Source organism: Suncus etruscus, chromosome 6, assembly GCF_024139225.1.
Source record: "Suncus etruscus isolate mSunEtr1 chromosome 6, mSunEtr1.pri.cur, whole genome shotgun sequence".
Lineage (NCBI taxonomy): Eukaryota > Metazoa > Chordata > Mammalia > Eulipotyphla > Soricidae > Suncus > Suncus etruscus.
Window position 1 is genome coordinate 102,232,074 of NC_064853.1, and position 18,686 is coordinate 102,250,759.

An 18,686-nucleotide genomic window follows, 5' to 3' on the forward strand; every position below is an offset into this window, starting at 1 on the left:
TAGTGTTAAACCCCAGGGGTGGTCCAGAGACTTGAATTTTATTTTATTTTATTTATTTTATTTTATTTATGAATTATTTTATTTATCTCTTCTCCCAGTCTAGCTTCTGACAAATGCTGTCATGTGGATGTGTACCTGACTCAGATACATCCCTGAATTTAGCTCTTCATAGCCCTGAAGGACACACAAAGTGCCTGCCAGAGACCAGTACAGCCACTCAGGGAGTGACTCAGATCCTGCCCAGGCGTGCTCCAGGATAAACTCAAATCAGCCCTCACCCCACCTAGTGTCTATTGGCACTCCAGCTTCGTCTCAATACTGTCCTGCCTCTCCTAGCCTCAATCCCCGCCCCCCACCATCTCACCCTTTGAACCAGCCATTTCTCTACCTGGGGGGGGTCTCTTTCCCTATTTGGCCTCCACCCCTGATGCACCTCCCTTATCTTCTGCCCTCTGCATACTAGTACTCACCAGCTTGCCAGACTCTTTCAGGCAGGGGTGGAGCCCAGTTTATCCATGAGCTTGTTGGTCCCTCAAAACTGCCTCATTATGGTTCCAGGTGAATGAGAGTCACAGCCCCTGAACTCAGCTCCTCCCTGGTGCCACTTGAGTCTGCTCAACTCCCTGCCAGGGCCATCAGGTATTCACAGCCTCATCATTCCCGCAAATTCCTGCATGTGGTCTCAGAATACTTCCCTGGCCACAAATTCCTGTATGTGGTCTCAGGATACTTCCCTGTTGCAGGGAAAAGCCAGGGGGGTAAATGTGGAGGAAACTGGGATCATCACATCTTGGGGGGGGGGGGGGCGGGGTTGCACATTAGGCTAGTTGCTCCCACCCTCCATATTCTGCTTTCCCACAGGATTAAAGAACAGACTGGCAGTCTGACACTTACCCCTGAGGCAGGATTGGCCGTCCAGCCCAGCTCTGCCGTTGCAGTCCTGGTGTCCATCAAAGTCTCTGTCAATGAGAAAGGGGGAAAATTCATTCAGTCCAGGACTCACCAGAATGGAGCACAGCCTTCAGTGAATGCAGCCACCCAGGTCAGAAATGGGACATTGGTGATGGGAATGTTGCACTGGTGATGGGTGGTGTTCTTTACATGACTGAAACCCAAACACAATCATGTATGTAATCAAGGTGTTTAAATAAAAAAAAAATGTCAGAGACCAGAGAAGCCCCCAGATACCTGCAAGCATACCGAGGCTGAGAGCAGGGTAGGTCAACCAAGATGCTACTGCTCTAGGCAGAATTAAAACCAAGCTTGGGCTCCAGAAGTTTGGCCTACTGTTCTCCTGAATGGCTTCTAGTACAGTGAGGGGGACAGCAGCCTTCCAAGCTCCTTCCACATCACATCCCACCTCCTGCATGAGGCTCCTCCAGGGGTCTGCTGGCCCTTGGGGTCATATTTATGTGTCTCCTTCAGACTTCCTAAGATACTGCCTTCCACCTTTTCCTCCCACTGGGCTGATCTCTGTCCTGGTCTGTCCTTTTGCCTTTCTTCCTAATGCTCAGTTTCCATAAGTGTGTGATACTCAAGGGTGATTTGTGACCCACTTCTCTGGCCCCAAGTCCCTCTCCCAAGACTTGGGCATCTCGCAGGACACCCCATTTCCCAAGCCTGAGGGAGTTCGTGTGACTCTGGCAGTCCTAGGCCACATCTCAACACCAATCAATACCCCAGCATGAGGCCAGCAAGAGGGTATCAGATACCATCTCTGGCCCATAGGTCTGGAGACCAACAGTGACCGCATTTGCACCTCAAGATCATGGATGTGTATTTGTTGTCAGGACTTTCTGGCAGGTCCAAGAAAAGGTCGCAATTCTCAGGTACCTCTGACCTTTTACTTGTTCTGCTAATCACTCTTACTGGCTCCCGTTAACCCCACCTCTCAATAGGGTCTGTACCCACAGGCTGCTGCTCCACCGCAAACACCAAAGCCTTTTTCTGTTTTTGTCTCACTAGTTTCACAGCTTTACTGGAGTAGAAATGACATAGAATAAAAGTGTACAATTTGATAAGTTTTGACATATATTTACACCCGTGAAACTATCACCACAAGCTAGGTAATGAACACATCATCCATCAGTGCCAAGAGTTTTTGCATCCCTCGAAGCCTCTCCTTCCTTCTGCCCCTCTCTCACCCCTTCACTGTCCCCACACAGTATGAGAGCTGCTCTCTATCACTGTAGATCAATTGGCACTTGTAAATTGGACTTCGAGTATTCAATGTTTTAAGCTTTTTTGACTCAGCAGAATTGTTTTCAGATATGCCCTGTGGGACAGACAGGTGGTTCTAGCCCCTTTATGCCAAAAGGTGCTTTATCCCGTGACACACATCAGCTGCTTTATCCTAGGTGCCATCAAGATCATGGTTCTCTCATTTCCCTTCTGTAATGACAAGAGATGAATCTATCTCTTTCATTGGCTATTTGCCATATCCAGGCCTTATTGTGAATGTCTTGTCAAATCTTTTGGTATGTTTTCCCACATTTCAATTAAGTTGTTCTCATTCTTATTTCTGAGTTTGGAAACTGCTTTCTGGGTTTTGGAGGAAAAGTTCATTATCAAATACATATTTTGCTAATGCTATCTTCACTCAGAAGGTGTGGGGCTCAAACAATGTGGTACCACCTCAGAAAAGTGGATCTGAAGCAAGAGCCACTGCAGAAAATAATCCAAACCAAGCTGATGAGGGTAAAACACATGTGGTCCAGAAACTTCCACCCAATGTAGTGAAACAACAGTTTTTATTAAAAACTAAGAACAACCCCATGGGTGGGGTTGGGAGGGGGGGAGTGAAGGCAAAGAGCCTATCTGGAAACTTCCCACCTAGATGGGTCTTTGACATACAAAGAGGAATCCATTTTGGTTTAAAGTGAAAACAGGTTATAATCTAACAATTCTCATTGTCCATTTACTAAAATGCAAAAATATTATATAAACCAGAATAGGTCGTGTTCTAATGGTCTCTGCAAGAGACGGGGAGCCCTAGACAGGAGTTATAAAAGTGGTTGCTATTTTGCACAGGCATATTAAAAGCTTGGGAAATAAGAGAAAGTCTAAAAGTAAGGTGGTCTTTCCTAGGAAGCATTTGGTCATACTTCTAATGGCAGACAGTCTAAGTTTGCCTAACCACAGAGAGTTTTCTAGGTCCTGGGAAAAGTTTTTCTCTTGGTGGTTGTCATAGTTAGATGTAGCACTAGAGTCCTTGGGTTCACACAAGTCCTATGGCATTGTCAGGTCATCATGAAGGATGACTTGAGTTGCAAGTCATTGTCAGGGTGTCAGGAGGCGTGCCCTGGTTTGTAAATCATTGTCAGGGAGACTCAAAATTTGCCCCTGGTTATGGTGATGAGATTCAAAGTTTGAGGGTATACAGCCAATCTCAGAGCAACAGAAGCTAAGTCAAACCAATATAATAAACGTTCAGGGTTTAAGGTCCACCTGCAACAAAAATTTTGGAGTTTCTTCTATCTAGACAGTAACTCCTCTCTTACATAAGATTTCCCCCATTTTACTGGGTCCATGCAAATAGGAAAAGAAAGGATAATACTACAAGGTAATAGAGGGGCACTAGGGGATGATGAGTAGGTTGTAGTATGTATCACTCAAAAGATGTCATATTCTATAGTTCTTGATACATAGGTATAATAACAACACTGTTCCCCAGGAACACATATCCCCTATTTTTGCTGAACAAGTCTAATTGAGCAATATTCCCTAATAAGGAAATACACATACCTCCCCCTAGTATGTTGAAAAAAATCCAAGATGGGTAGATTCTGGATTACTGCTACTTTTAATGAGGTGATCTGTTGGTTAATGGCAGTCAGAGAAGCAGTGAAAATGTCCTGCAGCTGCTAAGTGGGGTTATGGGACAAGATCAGTCCTAGAGCCAGGGCACACTCAGAAAGCTGATTCTAGTCACAAGTAGCAGTCCATAGTGACAAGAAGTAGAAAGTGGGGAGGCAACATATGTTAGTGTCCCTGTTCAGGCACCAGATGTGGGGCTCCACATGCTGTGATCCTACCTCAGGAAAGTGGGACTGAAGCAGGGACCATTACACGAAATAATCCAAACTAAGCTGATGAAGGTAAAACACTTGTGGTCAAGAACCTTCCACTTTGTGGAGCAAGAGGGAGAGGCTGGCCAAAGCAGAAGTTTTTATTTATTTATTATTATGTTTTCTCCTCCAGCTCTTCTAACTGCTGGGGGTGACCCACCTCCCCTGGTCTCTACTAATCAACTAAAACAATCCTAATGGCACATATTTACATAATGCACTTCTCAGAAGTCTCTGGGAGGCTCTACAGAAATTCATTTCCAGCATTCAATGTCTTTACCAGGTGGGAATGAAGGAGAAGTCCATGAATTCACTGGGCAGCTTGGGGACCCAGGACCACAACTGCAATGTGCCCCTATAGTCTGGCATACTGGTCAGGGCCCCCAGACTTCTAGATCTTCTGTTGCACCTTTGGGACCTTTGGGCACAGGGACAGAGTGTCCAAGAAGACAAGAAGACCAGAAGTCTCAGGACCAGGTATCTCCATAAATCATGTAGAAGGAGTCATGATCAGAGAGAGGGTATAGTGACAGCAAGAGAAATAAATGTGGAATTTGAACTAGAATCAGCTTTACTTCCCAACATTCCTAGGCTGAGTTTGTTCTGTAAACCCCATTAACACATATCTTGCACCTCATAACATTCAACAGGACCTGCTGCAGCCTGATCAAATAATGCTTTCCACATGCCCTGCTGTAGAGATAGTTTAGCAAGAGCCCAGCTTCTCAGCACCCTGCCTGCTGGGAAGATGGAGTTGGCCGACTGGCCTGGCTGCATGTTGATCAAGGGCATCTCTCCTGGTGCAGGGAGCTCCTAAAGAAGCAGGAAGCTGGTGGGGGCTGGATGAAAGTGAAGTGAGGAAGTTTACATCTCCCCAGGGAGGAAGAGAACACTCATTTGCATTTATAAAGCATATTGAGAGTCCTGGCAGAAAGTTATGGTGGAAGCACAATTAAATATTTACCATCACTTCTGCTCTCAAACAGTGACATGGGACCAAACCAGCTGGAGGGACATGTGTTGCTGTCAGATCCCGAGGTGCCTACAGGGACAGGATGTCAGAACACACCCTCACCACTTTGCCTTTACCCAAGGGAGCACAGATTCACTGCCCAGGGAGCACACTCACTGTCCAGAGAGCACATACCCACAGTCCAATGGAGCACGTACTCACTATCAATATTGACCATGACAGGAGGCTGGGTAAGGAGACAGCTTGGTGCAACGCAGCAGTTACAGCTGTCATTTCCCTCTAACTCTTCTCTCCCTTTCCCTGCCCTATCTCCTTATTTCTCAGATTCTATAGAAAGGGCCAAGAGCCACAGATAGAAAGCACAGAGATGCCTCTGAGACAAAATTAACACAGAGAATATCCCTGTTTCAGTGCCCATGACACTGTAGGATAACTGACGCATGGATGTGAAAATCAATATTCTTAGATGACTGATGATAGCCAATTCCAGGCATTGCTTTGATGAAAGCAGTGTGTGACACAGTCAAGATCAGCGCTGGTGGATGGTCTACATACATGGTCTAGTTCAGGAAGGGACAAGCAGCAAAGTCCCACTCAGAATCTTATCTGACCAATGAGAGGAAGACAAAGCTAAGAGTTAACAAAGTCCCACATGTGGGAGACAGGGGCCCTGACCCAGGGAGAGAGTTGTGGAGTTCAAAGGTAAAGGCTCGGGCTCAGGACAAGGAGGGCAATGGAATTGGGGAACTTCCACCTGTCTCTGGGAGGGAGATGTCCAAGCATCCCCGAGGGGCCACAAAGAAGGCAAAGAGCAGACACAGGATGGGGATATAAGAGAATATTTCCTGAAGTACAGGAGAGTAGGGAAAACTCAGTGTGGTGGGAAAGAAGGAAGGGAGAGAGATAAGGGCCTCTGGTAGGAGTTAGAAGAATTGGTAAGGAGCAAGGGAAACTTTTCTATGGAAACTCTCAGAAGGCACTGCCTAGAGTGGGGGTTAGGTCTAAACCCAGGATGCAGGAGAAGGAGGCAGCAGAGTGGAACAGTTTTCACTCCTGGTTCTGTCCAAAGGTAGGGACATTTGAGATGAACAAGATGTCCAACATGAAAGTGAACTCAACAAGCCCTCTCTCTTCTGGAGATGTCTCACTGGGACATTCAGCCCAGAAATACAATCTGTTGGGCCATGGTCCAAGGCTCACAGGGATGAAACAGTCGCATCTGGGCATGACAATGTGGTCCACAATCATGCACAGCCAGAAGGACCACTGCCACAGCTACCCTCCAAAACCACACAACTCCTGGGTCCTAAAAGCCACTCAGAGAATCCATTTCCTGAGCCAAACTCCTCTATCAAATACCTTGGCCCTCTTGGGCCTCTGCCATTGAGGAGGAACTAGAATCATGGAAGAGGCTCAAACATGGTGGAAGTCTGGCTGCCATAACCAGCTTATCCAAGGTGCCTGAGAAGTCCCCACAGACAGAGTGGGTATTGTGTGGGCACCAGGCACAGAGTAGTGAGAGACAGACTTTCCAGCCTACAGGGAGCAAGCAGGCAAACAGATGAACAGACATTAATCAAACAACATGCATACAAATAAAATTACAGCCCCTGTAAATGGCAGGCAAGGGACAATGGGAGCAAAGTGAGATGACAGGTGCATGGAGCAAGAAGCTGCCACTTCCTTCTCTCTCCACCCTAACCATACTTCATGCACACACATTTACACACTCACATACACACACATCTCTGCGCGAAAACTTGTCCAAAGTGGCAGGAACAGGATATATATGCAAGTCTCCTTACCCACCTTGTACACATGCCAAAAATGTCAGGGTACCCCAGCTTTTCCAGGACTCTGGTCATTCTGAAGCCTGGACTCCACGTGGAGAGTCTTGTGGGCCTCAAAACTCTGCCTCCAGGCCCATCCTTTACTGGTCCTGCCCAGAACTCTGGCTTCACTCTGCCTGGTCCTGCCCTGGGCTTTAGGCTCTCTCTATAAACCCTGCTCCCTGGGCAAGCCAGTTTCACTGACAAGAAACTCCTTAGAGGTGCTCAGATGGTCTGCTACTCCCATAATCCTCTGTCCAAGTCATGCTCCATGACTCGAGTGCACACCAGATCCCCTGCTGCCCAGGCAGGCTGACTTCCCCCTAGTCCAGTGCAAGTGTGATAAACTGAGGACCCCAGCCAACCATGGCAAACAGTACCTAACCAAGAGAAGGGTCATCCATAGAAGAGACTAGCAGGCCTAAGAGAGCAGGATGGCCAGACTGTAGTAGCAATGTCTATTCAGAGAAGGAGCATGAGTCCTATTCCAGCAACATCTCTCCCATCACATCTCACTTCCCTACTTCTCCACAAATGTCTGACCTTTGGATCCAAGCCATCTTCTCAAAGACATCATCAGTTCCCCCAAAGGAACCCTTCTCCCTTCTCTACCTGTGCTTACATGGCCCCTCTGGCCTAGATGTCCTCCTCCAGTCTGCCTGGAAACCTGGGTACATTCATGTTTCCCTGAGCATGCATAATATCCTCAGTGGACTAACTAACCACTTTGGCCCAGAGCTGCATACTAAGAAAATAGGAGGGAAATGGTGGTTGCTGAAAAGAAACCAGGAGGGAAGTGAGGAATCAGTCAACAAACACATGGGCTAATGGCCTGAGCCAAGCAGGCTTTTAGAGTTAAAAGACAGACCGACATCTGCTCTTTGAAATATCTCTACAGTCTTATCCTTTTCCCACTTTCTCTTTTGGTGTCTGCAAAGACAGCACACAGGGAAAAGCTCCAATTGAGCTGGGTCATGCAAGAATCACAAGTCCAGGAGCTGGGATGGGCTCAAATCAGCTCCCCTTGACCGAGTCCATGAGCAGACAGGTGCAGAGTTCAGTTTTGACTCCCACCTTCCTGGATGGAAGAGGCTGGGAAAGGCTGGCTTCTCCTCCGAGCTCAGCTCAGACATGCTTCAGGCTCGTTCTGACCCCTAGGATCTCTTCAGTCTTCTAGTCTATAGTGATCTTGATCTCTAAAAACCAGGAAAGAAGAAAAGGCACAGCCAGCACTTGGGTAGCCAGATCTCTAAGCTGGGAAAAGCCTAAGTCTAGCCCCATCATTTTGGTGGCTGTGCACACCTCCTGGAAGTGCTGCACCCAAGAGGACCCAGGACCTCATCATGCCTGGCTATGAACACCTGGGCCCCTGAAGCAGCAGGAATTTGTTGGCAGAGGCCAGAGGGGCTCAGTGGGCACAGAACCAGGCAGGCCTCTGGGACTGACTTCTGGGAACCTGGACAACATCCTCAGCAGTCTGGTGAGTGGGGATGGTTTTTAACCAGGTCCTGCCCAGCCCCCCCCCCCCCTTCTGCTGACCCAGATCCTCCCTATTATAAAACAGGGAGTAGCTTTCTGTCTAATTCAGCATCAAAGGAGAGGTAAGAGGCAGGGAGAGAAGAGAGATGCACATGAGAGTCAGGAACCCCACTTTGAAAAAAAATTTTTGCCATACCTGGTGATGCTTAGGGCTTATTGCTTGCTCTGTGCTTGAGGATTACTCCTGGTGATGCTCAGGGGACCATAATGAGTACAGGGGATCAAACTTGGGTCAGCTGTGTGCAGAGTAAGTACCCTACCCTCTGAACTAACTTTTTAAATCCCATTTAAACCAGTACCCCAGTGCTAATGGTTCTGGAGTGCTCAGAAATCTAAGCAGTATTTCTGGGAGATCTGAGACTATTTAAATTGAGGTACCCAGTCTTGTAGCTCAATGAGAGAGCCCAATGCCCTAACGTTTTCTAGTGACACAAATGGCACCCACTGGAGGACAAGCCTGAAACTCCAGGAGATCTGCTTCTCTTCTAGGGGGCTGTGGGTGGCCAGGGGTCCCCATCACCCAGGAGATGGGAAGGGGGCTCACACCAATGTGAAATGAGTCCAAGCAGCCCTGATGATATTAAATGGATAGGTGCCCATGCTTATTAATCAGGGCAGTGCATCCTTGTCCCAAATCGATCGGTGGCACTGTCACTCTCCCATGTCACCGCAACAGCCTGTCCTGTCCCTGCTCTAAGGAATCCTACAGGCACCACAGCATCGTCCCACTGTGGGATGCCATGGCCAGGGCTCAGGTAGGTGACAGGTCAGGGTCAGTCATCAGAAAAAAAAAAATGGGGCTGGCCAGTCAGGTCCCACTCTCCCCCCATATACACTGGGCCACACTGGGGTCATAGACTTCCTAGGAGTCTCTAACCTATCTCCCACCAGGGATACTCACATCCACTTGCAAATATCTGGGCTGTCATGTGGCCTCCCTAGCTCTGTATTCAAGTTGGCTCCAGTTGGGGGTCACCCCCCACCCCCCGATCCCCTGCATTGCCACTCATTGCCATCAAGAAACTGTCCCTCCCGGCTTCCAGCAATGGGTGTGAGGAGCGTGGTCAGGAGGCTCTGATGCTAGCTGTGTCAAGATGTGGCTCTTTAGGCCTCAGCCCAGAAAGGCCTTGTTCAAACACTGTCAAGCCAAAGTGAGACAGTAGGAGGCCAGGACAAACCTGCGGAATGTTCTAAAACTGCAAGGCCATTACCTGCACCCTCATCTGAGATCCAGCTGTGGCTGAGTGACTCTCAGAAGTCACTTTGATGGTTTATCCTTTTCCTGAAGGACAATACCCAAATGGCTGCTGTATGGGAGAGCTTGGCATGGCCCTTTATGGGATTTGGGGTACGAAACTCTCTCCGGGAAAAGCTGGAGAACAGCCCCAGGCCATCTTCCCAGGATGTCAAGGATGGGAGAGAACTGGAGGTATTTGCTGGGGTGGGCAGCTAGGGGTCAGTGAGGACAGAGTGGATCTAGGGTATGTCCTAACCTCCCCTGACTATGGTGTTCTGAGCTGATTTTCTAGAAGGGGGATAGTGGGACAGTGTTCCCCACCTCATAAGAGTTACTCTATTGTGCATGGTATGAGTCATGAGTGGCAAACAACCTAAAAAGCTCCTTGATAGGAGCTCTACTCTCTAAATGGCAAAGCAAGAGCACAGCTGAGAAGGATAGATAGGACAAAGAGAGGGGAATTGTGGTCTTGGCTTCTTGGAGCAGCTTCAGTCCACCAACCATTCCTTTAGTCCTGCCAGAGACACACCTACCTCCTTTCTAGGACTCCTTCCAGTCAACCATGGTCTAGCTAAGAAAGTGGCAGGCTTGAAGCCAATAATCCAAGTGATCAAGGAACAGCAGGAAGGCATGAGCCACCCATACAACCTCTCTGAGGCCGACTTTCCAGGGTATAATCTGTTTCTTAGCAAATCTGAAGGTCAATGACATGCTATCTGTAAGATGCATCTTACTGAACATGACCTGTAATCATCATCAGTGTTCATCAATGTTTCCTGTTATTATTTCTTTTTTATTTATTTTGCTTTTTTGTTTGTTTTGGGGTCATATTCAGCAGTGTACAGGGGCTGTTCCTGGGAGTGCTTTGGGGAATATATGCAGAGCTGGCCACTTGCAAGGAAAGCACATTAACCCCTGCATTATCTCTTCACTCTACCCCATGTTATTATTTCTAAAGTATAGGATAAAAAATTTAAGCTCATGCACTTTAAGGCATGTTTTAGATCTAGATTCATCTTTTGGAACATACAGATCTAGTTGTTCCAGCACATTTGTTAAAGAGCTAACTTTGCTCCATCTTGCTGCCTGTCTCCTCTGTCAAAGGAACTAATAGTGTTCATGGAGAGACAATTTTGGGCTGTCTTCTCTGACCCATTGATCTATCTGTCTATTCATTTCACCAATATCACTTTGTTTTGATTACTATAGCTTTAGAGTAAGTCTTAAAATTGGATAGTTTTAGTACTTACCCCTATTGTGTAGGCTACCTACTCTGAGATATATTTTGCTTCTCTGTTTTGTTTTTTAAGTTTTTCTTTCTGTTTTTATTTTTGCCTCTCCATAAGATTAAGATTGTTTAATATTACTTAAATACCTAAGATTACTTAAGTTTAAGCTTGTTAATATACACAAAATTTATCAGAATTTGATTATGTTGACACTGGTCAAATTAAAAAGAACTGGCATTCTGAAAGGGAATCTTTTCATAAACATGGACTATCTCTTTATTTAATTTTACTCATTTTAGAGTCTTACAGTTTCCCCTTTCAGTCCATATTTTGTAAGATTTACATTCATTTTACATTTGGGGAATATTGACCATAGAATTCTATCTACTTCTTCAGTAAAACATTAAGAGGCCTTTGCCCTATAATTGAAATCTTTTTACACAGACCAGAGATAAGAACAGAATAAAGGGGTCTCCATTTGCATTCCCTGAACCTCTCCAGGTAATGAGCCTGGCTGTAAGGAGCACAGCCTGAGAGTACAGAGGCAATCAGTAAACTTTCAGTCAAAGACCAAACAGCAAATATTTCAGATTTTGCAGCAATGCCATTTTTGCTGCAGTTTCTTGATTCTGTCATCAACACTATAGAAGAAAATCACAGGAGACAGCAACTATTAAACTTCTGGTCCCCTTCTACCAGGCATTATACAGCAGGGAAGGCCCAGGCCTATGATCATACCACTGGCTCAGTGCTCTCATTAATTACATTTCCTCTCATACTTTTGGGTCAACTAAATAATTACTTTAGTGTACCATAATGAAACACACTCCCAGCCAGAAGCATACCTGCAAAGTGAAGCCTGTGTCACTTCTGATCACCAAGAAAACACCAGCTGGGGCTCTGGGGCTATCTAGTAAGCCAAAGCCAAAATTAAATAAGGTACCGCCACATCCATCTATGCCAAAGATACCTACAGAAAAGGAATGGTCTAATTTGGGCCCCAGCTGCCATCCTCCTGGCTGCTTTTCTCCAGCTGTGGAAGGAATCTGTGTCTTTCCACAAGGTTCTGAAGGGAAACAAGAACCACACAGGACACACAGATGAATTTGTCACTAATAATCTTCCAAAAAGGACCTGTGTCATTTGTGAGTGTCCTGGGATCTGTACATGCATAAAAGGGTGTGTGTGGCAGGAAATGGCTTAAGCATGGGCCACAGTTGCCTGTGATGGATCAGATCATAGTCAGAGTATAGTGAAGGGGGACCTGCTAGGAGACAAATGCAACATGGCCTACAGGAAGAAGCAGGAGAGGGAAAAGCTAGCAAAGGTAGCAAAGGGATCTTGGAGGGGACCATCAGCAAGTCACCCCCTTGACAGGTCAAGACCTGCTGTCTGGAAATCATAGGAGAGTGATGAGCCTCTATCCTCTTTCCACAACCCAAAGGGCAGCTGGAGCAATACACTAAGCTAAGCCCTTGTCACCAACAAAGAAACATTAGTTGAGGGTTAGTTTGGTACCTCCAGGTCTCAGGAGCAGCACAGTGCCACTCATGAGAGTATCTCTAGCCAAGATGGGGGGTCAATGATTTCTCACCACTGATCCCAATCTCCTTCTGCCCTGACAAAGTCAGTGGGTCCACAGAGACAAGCATAGGCAAATAGCTGAGGACCAGGAATAGAAGAACCTCTCCGTTAGATGGCATGACCTATAATGACAGAGTGTGCAGATTTGATGGTAGAGACTGCCAAGAGACTGAGCTGGAGCCCAAACAAATCCCTGTGAATGAGGGATAAAAATGTATCTCCCCAGAGATATATTTAAGTCTCAGTCCACAGGACCTACAAGTAGGACCTTGTTTGAAAAGAGGGTCGTTGCTGGTGTCGTGAAGTTTCTCAGGATGAAATCATTCTGCACTGAAGGGAAACACAGAGTGCAATGTGTGGAGTTCTCCCAAGAGAGAAGAGAGAAATACAGGCAAAGCCTGTGAGGACTAAGTAACACTGCATTTAGGAGTCACCGCCCAGGGACATCACTGACTGTCACAACCACAGAGCTAAGCTGGTAATAGGTTCTGCCTTGGAATGTCCAGAAGGACTCCCACCTGACAACATAGAGAATGGATATTGCTGCTGGCTGGCACACATCTGCCATCTCTCCACAGCAGCCGTAGGTAGGGTGTGCTCAGGAATGCATGTCCCCTCAAAGGGACACAATCTTCCTTGATCATAGCTGGGTTCTCAGTCCCAGATATGCTACATAGAACATCACCAGAGCTACCTGAGGTTCTGTGCTGGCTGGGGAGGAGCCCCTGGGTCTGCAGGTGGGCTGGCATAGAGTGTATGCACTGTAGAGCTGGTTGACTCTCTTTGGGAGTTTCTGAGTTCAAGATAGTGCAAGTTGGAAATATTGAGGGCCAGCTGCAAGTTGGTCAGCTTCTTGGAAAGCTACTCCAAGAAATGTAGTTCAACCCCTAACTTTTCATAGGAACCTTTTGGGCAAACTAGTACTGAATACTGGGGTCTGTGAGGGGAAAGGGAAGACTTCCTGCAAGAAGGGGTTATAGGTGTGCTGGGTTGTGCAAAAATTAATTGAAGAGAAGGAGAAAAAAAGAGAATGGGAGATTTGGATTAGTATTTACCAAAGTGAGCAATATTGCCCCTAGGGGGTGCTGGAAAGACGCAGGGGCATTAATAGGAATCTTTAGGGCAACTGGAGTGGAGGCATTTCTATTTGTTTGCTTAAATAAAGTGGATTTCCAGATGGTCACTGAGAGATTTTTTTTTCTTGAAATGAGGCATTAGTCAGAATAACTGTGGACACTGCTGCTGAAGGACAATGTTCCCCCAATAGTTATCTGCAGAGATGCAAAAGGTGAGGTACAGGGTTACACAGGCAGAACAGTCAAATTGGTTCCAGAGGTTCGTTATAGCAATGTCCTCACTGCCCACTCCCTCCCAGTGTGGATGAGGGGGTCAGTTGCCTCTCAACAAGTTCTCTGGCCATCACAGAGGGTCAGAACATGACTACAAAATGTAGTCACCACGAAGCAGGGTGGGGTCAGATACAAGATGAGTTCCATTGCTCTTCCTGCTGCAGAAGCTGGATGTGCAGGATACAGGCAAGCAAAGATGCTGGGTTACACAAGGATCCTCTCCCAGGAACCCTGGCAGCCCATCTCTGTAGAGACGCAAATGCCTATCTGAGCAAGGAGACTAGACACAGCCCAGCTGCCAGGCAGCACACCATCTCAGACACACTCATGTTAGTGCTGTATGTGGTAGCAGGCCCAAGGCTCTGATTAGTCCCCTAATCTGACCTGATTGTCAGTTCTCTTGGTAAGAATCCCTGCCCAACTCCCCCCCCATAAATTTCTCTATCAAGGGGAGACATCAAGAAGTGGAGAGGGTGGGAAGCACCTCCCATGCTTTGTTAGACTTTTTAACCAGTCTGCTCCACCATCCTCTGAGCAACTTCTGCATCCCCATGTCCTCAGCCTGCAGTGCTCCCCTGCTCCACGAGAGTAGCCCAGCCCAGCTCTGTGTCATTCTGCATAACCCCTAGACCCTATAACATCTCTGTCTTACAAACACACACACACACACACACACACACACACACACACACACACACACATGCTACCTTTACTCTTCATCCACCTAATAGCTGAACCATCAGGCATCCTCCAACAGCATTACAGAGCACTAAACTGATAGCTAATGCCAGTGTGTGGTCCATAGTAGAACTCTGCTCTTTGTTTGGGAGACACTGGCTAAAAAGTCAATGACAAGCTGCAGGGGTCCTGGGCATGCCTGATGGAGTATGGAGTATGGAGACTTGGGGAAGAGCTGTAGAGAGGTAGGGAGTGGCAGTGGTCAGGCAGCTTGCACCAATTCACAAGGACAGAGTGCAGCTTCTTTAGAGGTTCCAGGTCACAGTGGCATGGCAGAATCTTGAGAGGAAGTGAAAGCATTGCACATTAATGACTGTAGCTTCTCAGGCTTATCCCAAAGGGGCCTTTCCTGATGGGTCCCAGCAGGCCCAAAAACCACATGGCCTGAGATACCAACATAGCCAAGTCTGGAGCTCACCTCATCAGGAGCTTCCTTCTTGTCTTTTCCCCTTTGTGCTTCAATTTTGAGGTACTTGCCTAGATCTGAGTACCTACTAAATGTCAATTTGCACATGGCAGTAAGAAAGCAGCTGGCCACAGAGCCCACAGGAACCTCACTCTACTCTAATCCGGCCACCTCGCCACAAAATCATGGTGTTAGTAGGTGGGTGCAGTTCCAACCCCCAGACTGGCATCTATACCAGTGCCACCTCTCGCCCTCAAAGCAGAAAGAGCCAGGCAAAGGTGACCAGCAGGCTCTTGTCAAAACAAATATTGTTCAGGCCCATTAAGCATGAATCATTGTGGAAACATAATCTTCAGAGTTTTAAAGCAGTGGTTTTGAACCGCAGTAAGAGCACCAGCACTACTTCCGCCTCGTTTGAACGGTCCTGCTCTCAGACTGCAGCAGAGTTTCCCTGACTGTCTCACCAGAGGGTTTGCTGCAGAACCCACTACTCACTCAAACCTTGAAGTCATAGAGAGCAATGGAACACCCCAGATACCTGCCAGCGCCCCTCTTTAAGAGAGAATTCCCATGCAGGCACTGGTCTTCACCATGAATCCAGACCAGAATCTCAGTCCAGGAGTCATCTCCCTCCTCCCCAAGGTCCACTTCTCCCCACACTCCTTTGCTGATGTCTCTCCACCTCCCACCAGGCACTGCCTCCCACAGAAGAAAGGATAGGTCCTTTAAACAGCAGTGATTGTTTTGAATGGAGAATTAACAGCAAATTAAACTAGTTTCATTGTACTCATTCATGCACAAAATGAGTGTGGGAGTTAAGTGGAGAAAAACCAAACAGGCAGCGCATGGTGATGTTCAGAGGGCAGGATGCAGCCTCAGAAGGGAGATGCCTGAAGGACACAAATCAGCCACCTCTGTCCAGCCAGCTACAGTCAGGCCCATGCCAGGAACATGTCTTTTTCAAAAGCCCCCAAGAACAGTCCTCAAATCCCACAACCTCTGCCCACTGGAATCCACTGCAGCAGCCTCCAAGGGTGTCCCACCATGCTTCTAGGCTTCCTTTCAATGCAGAGGCATTGAGGTCCCAGCGAAACTGCTCAGGTATAAGTTCCCTGCAGCCTCTCAGTGGCAGCTTTGAGTTTCTCAGGGTTAGGAGTTGCAGGCACAGAAGAATAACCAGCCTCGGCCATCAAAGAACCCCAAAGGCAATGCCACTGACCCCTTCCCTAACAGCTGCTTCATTAGAGCCCTGAAGTTCACTTTCTGCTGGGAGTTCTAGCAAGAGGGAGGGGGTTTGCTTTTAAGAACCCCCAGACTACCAGCCTAAAGTGAGCTTTCAGAAAAGCAGGTAACAGACTCATGCATGTGTTTCTATAGGGCTAGACATGCAACGAACTGGTCAGTGTACTGCTGATTGAGCCTCGTATTTACACAGCATTCATAAAGCATTCACCCTGCAGTCATGCACTGTTCACCCAGCATTGACCCAGTGTTTATGCATCCATACAGAATTCACCAAAACTTCACTCAACATTCCTGCAGCACTCACCTACTGTTAACCCATCATTTACCCGGTGTTTACTCAGCATTATGCAGCCTTTACCTAACATTCACCCAACATTCACTCAGCATTCACCCCCAGTTCAACCAACATTCATCCAACATTCCTGCAACATTCACCCAGAGTTCATTCTGCCTTCACCTAGCACCCAGTATTTACCCAGCACTCACCAAGATTCACTCAGCATCATGCAAAATTCACACAACGTTCAACCTGTGTTCACCCAGCATCTACCAGGTTTTCACAGAGTATTCACCCAGCAATCACCCAACGTTCATGTAGCATTCACCCACCATTCAACCATTATTCACCCAATATTCACCTAGTGTTCACCAAGCGTTTTCTCAGCATTGCCTGGCCTCCAAGCAATCAAATGATTCTCTGCTGGGCAGACTACGAAGCCAGCAGATGAGAACTCCAGCCCTTCATTGAACCCCCTTCTCCACAACTCCACCCTGCTTTTCCAGCACCAATAAGCCCTGGCCCAGAAGCAATACCCAATGAGCTGAAGGAGGTCTATAGATAGAGTCCCCAGCTGGCTGCTTTGTGGTCATGGCCTGAACTGTCTAGCATGAGGACTTCAGCTGCCCTCAGAGCAAAACAGAGTTTGAAGTGCAGTGGCTGCTCTATATCCAATTCTCTTTAACACATAAAAGAATAATAGATTCCATGTACATCTATGTATAGGAAAATTTCATGACTTCATCTATTATGCTGAGTGAAATAAATCAGAGGGAGAGATAAATACAGAATAGTCTCACTCATCTATGGGTTTTAAGAAAAATAAAAAGACATTCTTGCAATAATTTTCAGAGACAAAAGAAAGGAGGGCTGGAAGTTCCAGCTCACTACATGACGCTCACCACAAAGAGTGATGAGTGCAGTTAGAGAAATAACTACATTGAGAACTATCATAACAATGTGAATAAATGAGGGAAGTAGAAAGCCTGTCTAGAGTACAGGCAGGGGTGGGGTGGGGACGAGGGAGATTTGAGACATTGGTGATAGGAATGTTGCACTGGTGAAGTGGGGTGTTCTTTACATGACTGAAACCCAACCACAATTATGTTTGTAATCAAGGTGTTTAAATAAAGATATTAATTTAAAAAAAAACACATAAAAGAAGAGGATATAGGAAGTACACATTAGACATACTGGGTTCTCAAATAAACTGAGCCAAAGTCAGGATCTGACATCAGGTGAGGTAGTTTTCTACCTGTCCTGAGAGAAGAGTCCTGAGAGAAGCATGGGCAGTGGTCTGCAGAAACACTACAGAAGCACAGCAGAAGCCAGGATGCCCTAATGCAGCACTCCACTAGGGCATGATCCATAGATGCCTAGAGCAGAGCAATTTTCAGGCTCTATTGTGGAATTTAGACCAAACTCACCCTTGCCAGGGACGTAGCTCAGCAGGAGAGCACTAGCTTTGCATGCGTGAGACCTAAGGTTTGATCCTCAGCATCATAAAAATTTCCTTTAGGGGCCGGGAAGGTGGCGCTAGAGGTAAGGTGCCTGCCTTGCAAGCGCTAGCGTAGGACGGACCGCGGTTCGATCCCCCAGCATCCCATATGGTCCCCCCAAGCCAGGAGCAACTTCTGAGCACATAGCCAGGAGTAACCCCTGAGCATCAAACGGGTGTGGCCCAAAAACCAAAAAAAAAAAAAATCCTTTAAAGGAATTAAAAAAGAAAAAAGAAAAGAGCCAGAAAGATGACTAAAAGAATGAAGGGCATGCTTTACAAATGGGAATCCTGAGTCCAATCCCTGGCACTGCAAGGCTCCCCAAGTATTGCTAGAAGTGTCCTCCACCTCCCCACACACAATAATCTAGACAAAACTAACCCTTACACAACTGAAATGTGGCTTTAAAAGATTTCTGCAACGAATGCTCAAGTTGAACCTCACAATACTACAGGCCTACGCAGGGCCCAGGAACGCAAGGCAGCTAACGCTTACCCTGCTCCTGCTAATAGCTCTTCATCAGCCACATGAAGAGCTCAAAGCTAGGATCATCTAATCAGATGTGACAAGAAATTGGCCAGAAACATCAAATAATCAAGAACATTATTTGAAATATGGATATACATCCACTACCGTTAATGATGAACCTCTCGCTGAGTGTATGTTTCGCCTTGCAGTACCAGCTAATGAGATTAAGAAGGCATTTTAATCATG

The 18,686-nt window shown here is 46.9% G+C and overlaps 1 protein-coding gene across 1 annotated transcript in view; it reads right to left on the minus strand.

Moving 5' to 3' along the window:
- The window catches only part of EPHB1 (EPH receptor B1), a 411,882-nt gene that overhangs the window by 309,360 nt on the left and 83,836 nt on the right, over positions 1-18,686 (minus strand). Inside the window, exon 2 of the mRNA XM_049775927.1 lies at positions 895-959. Coding sequence (XP_049631884.1) covers positions 895-959 — 65 coding nt within the window. The remainder of the gene's footprint in view (positions 1-894; positions 960-18,686) is intronic.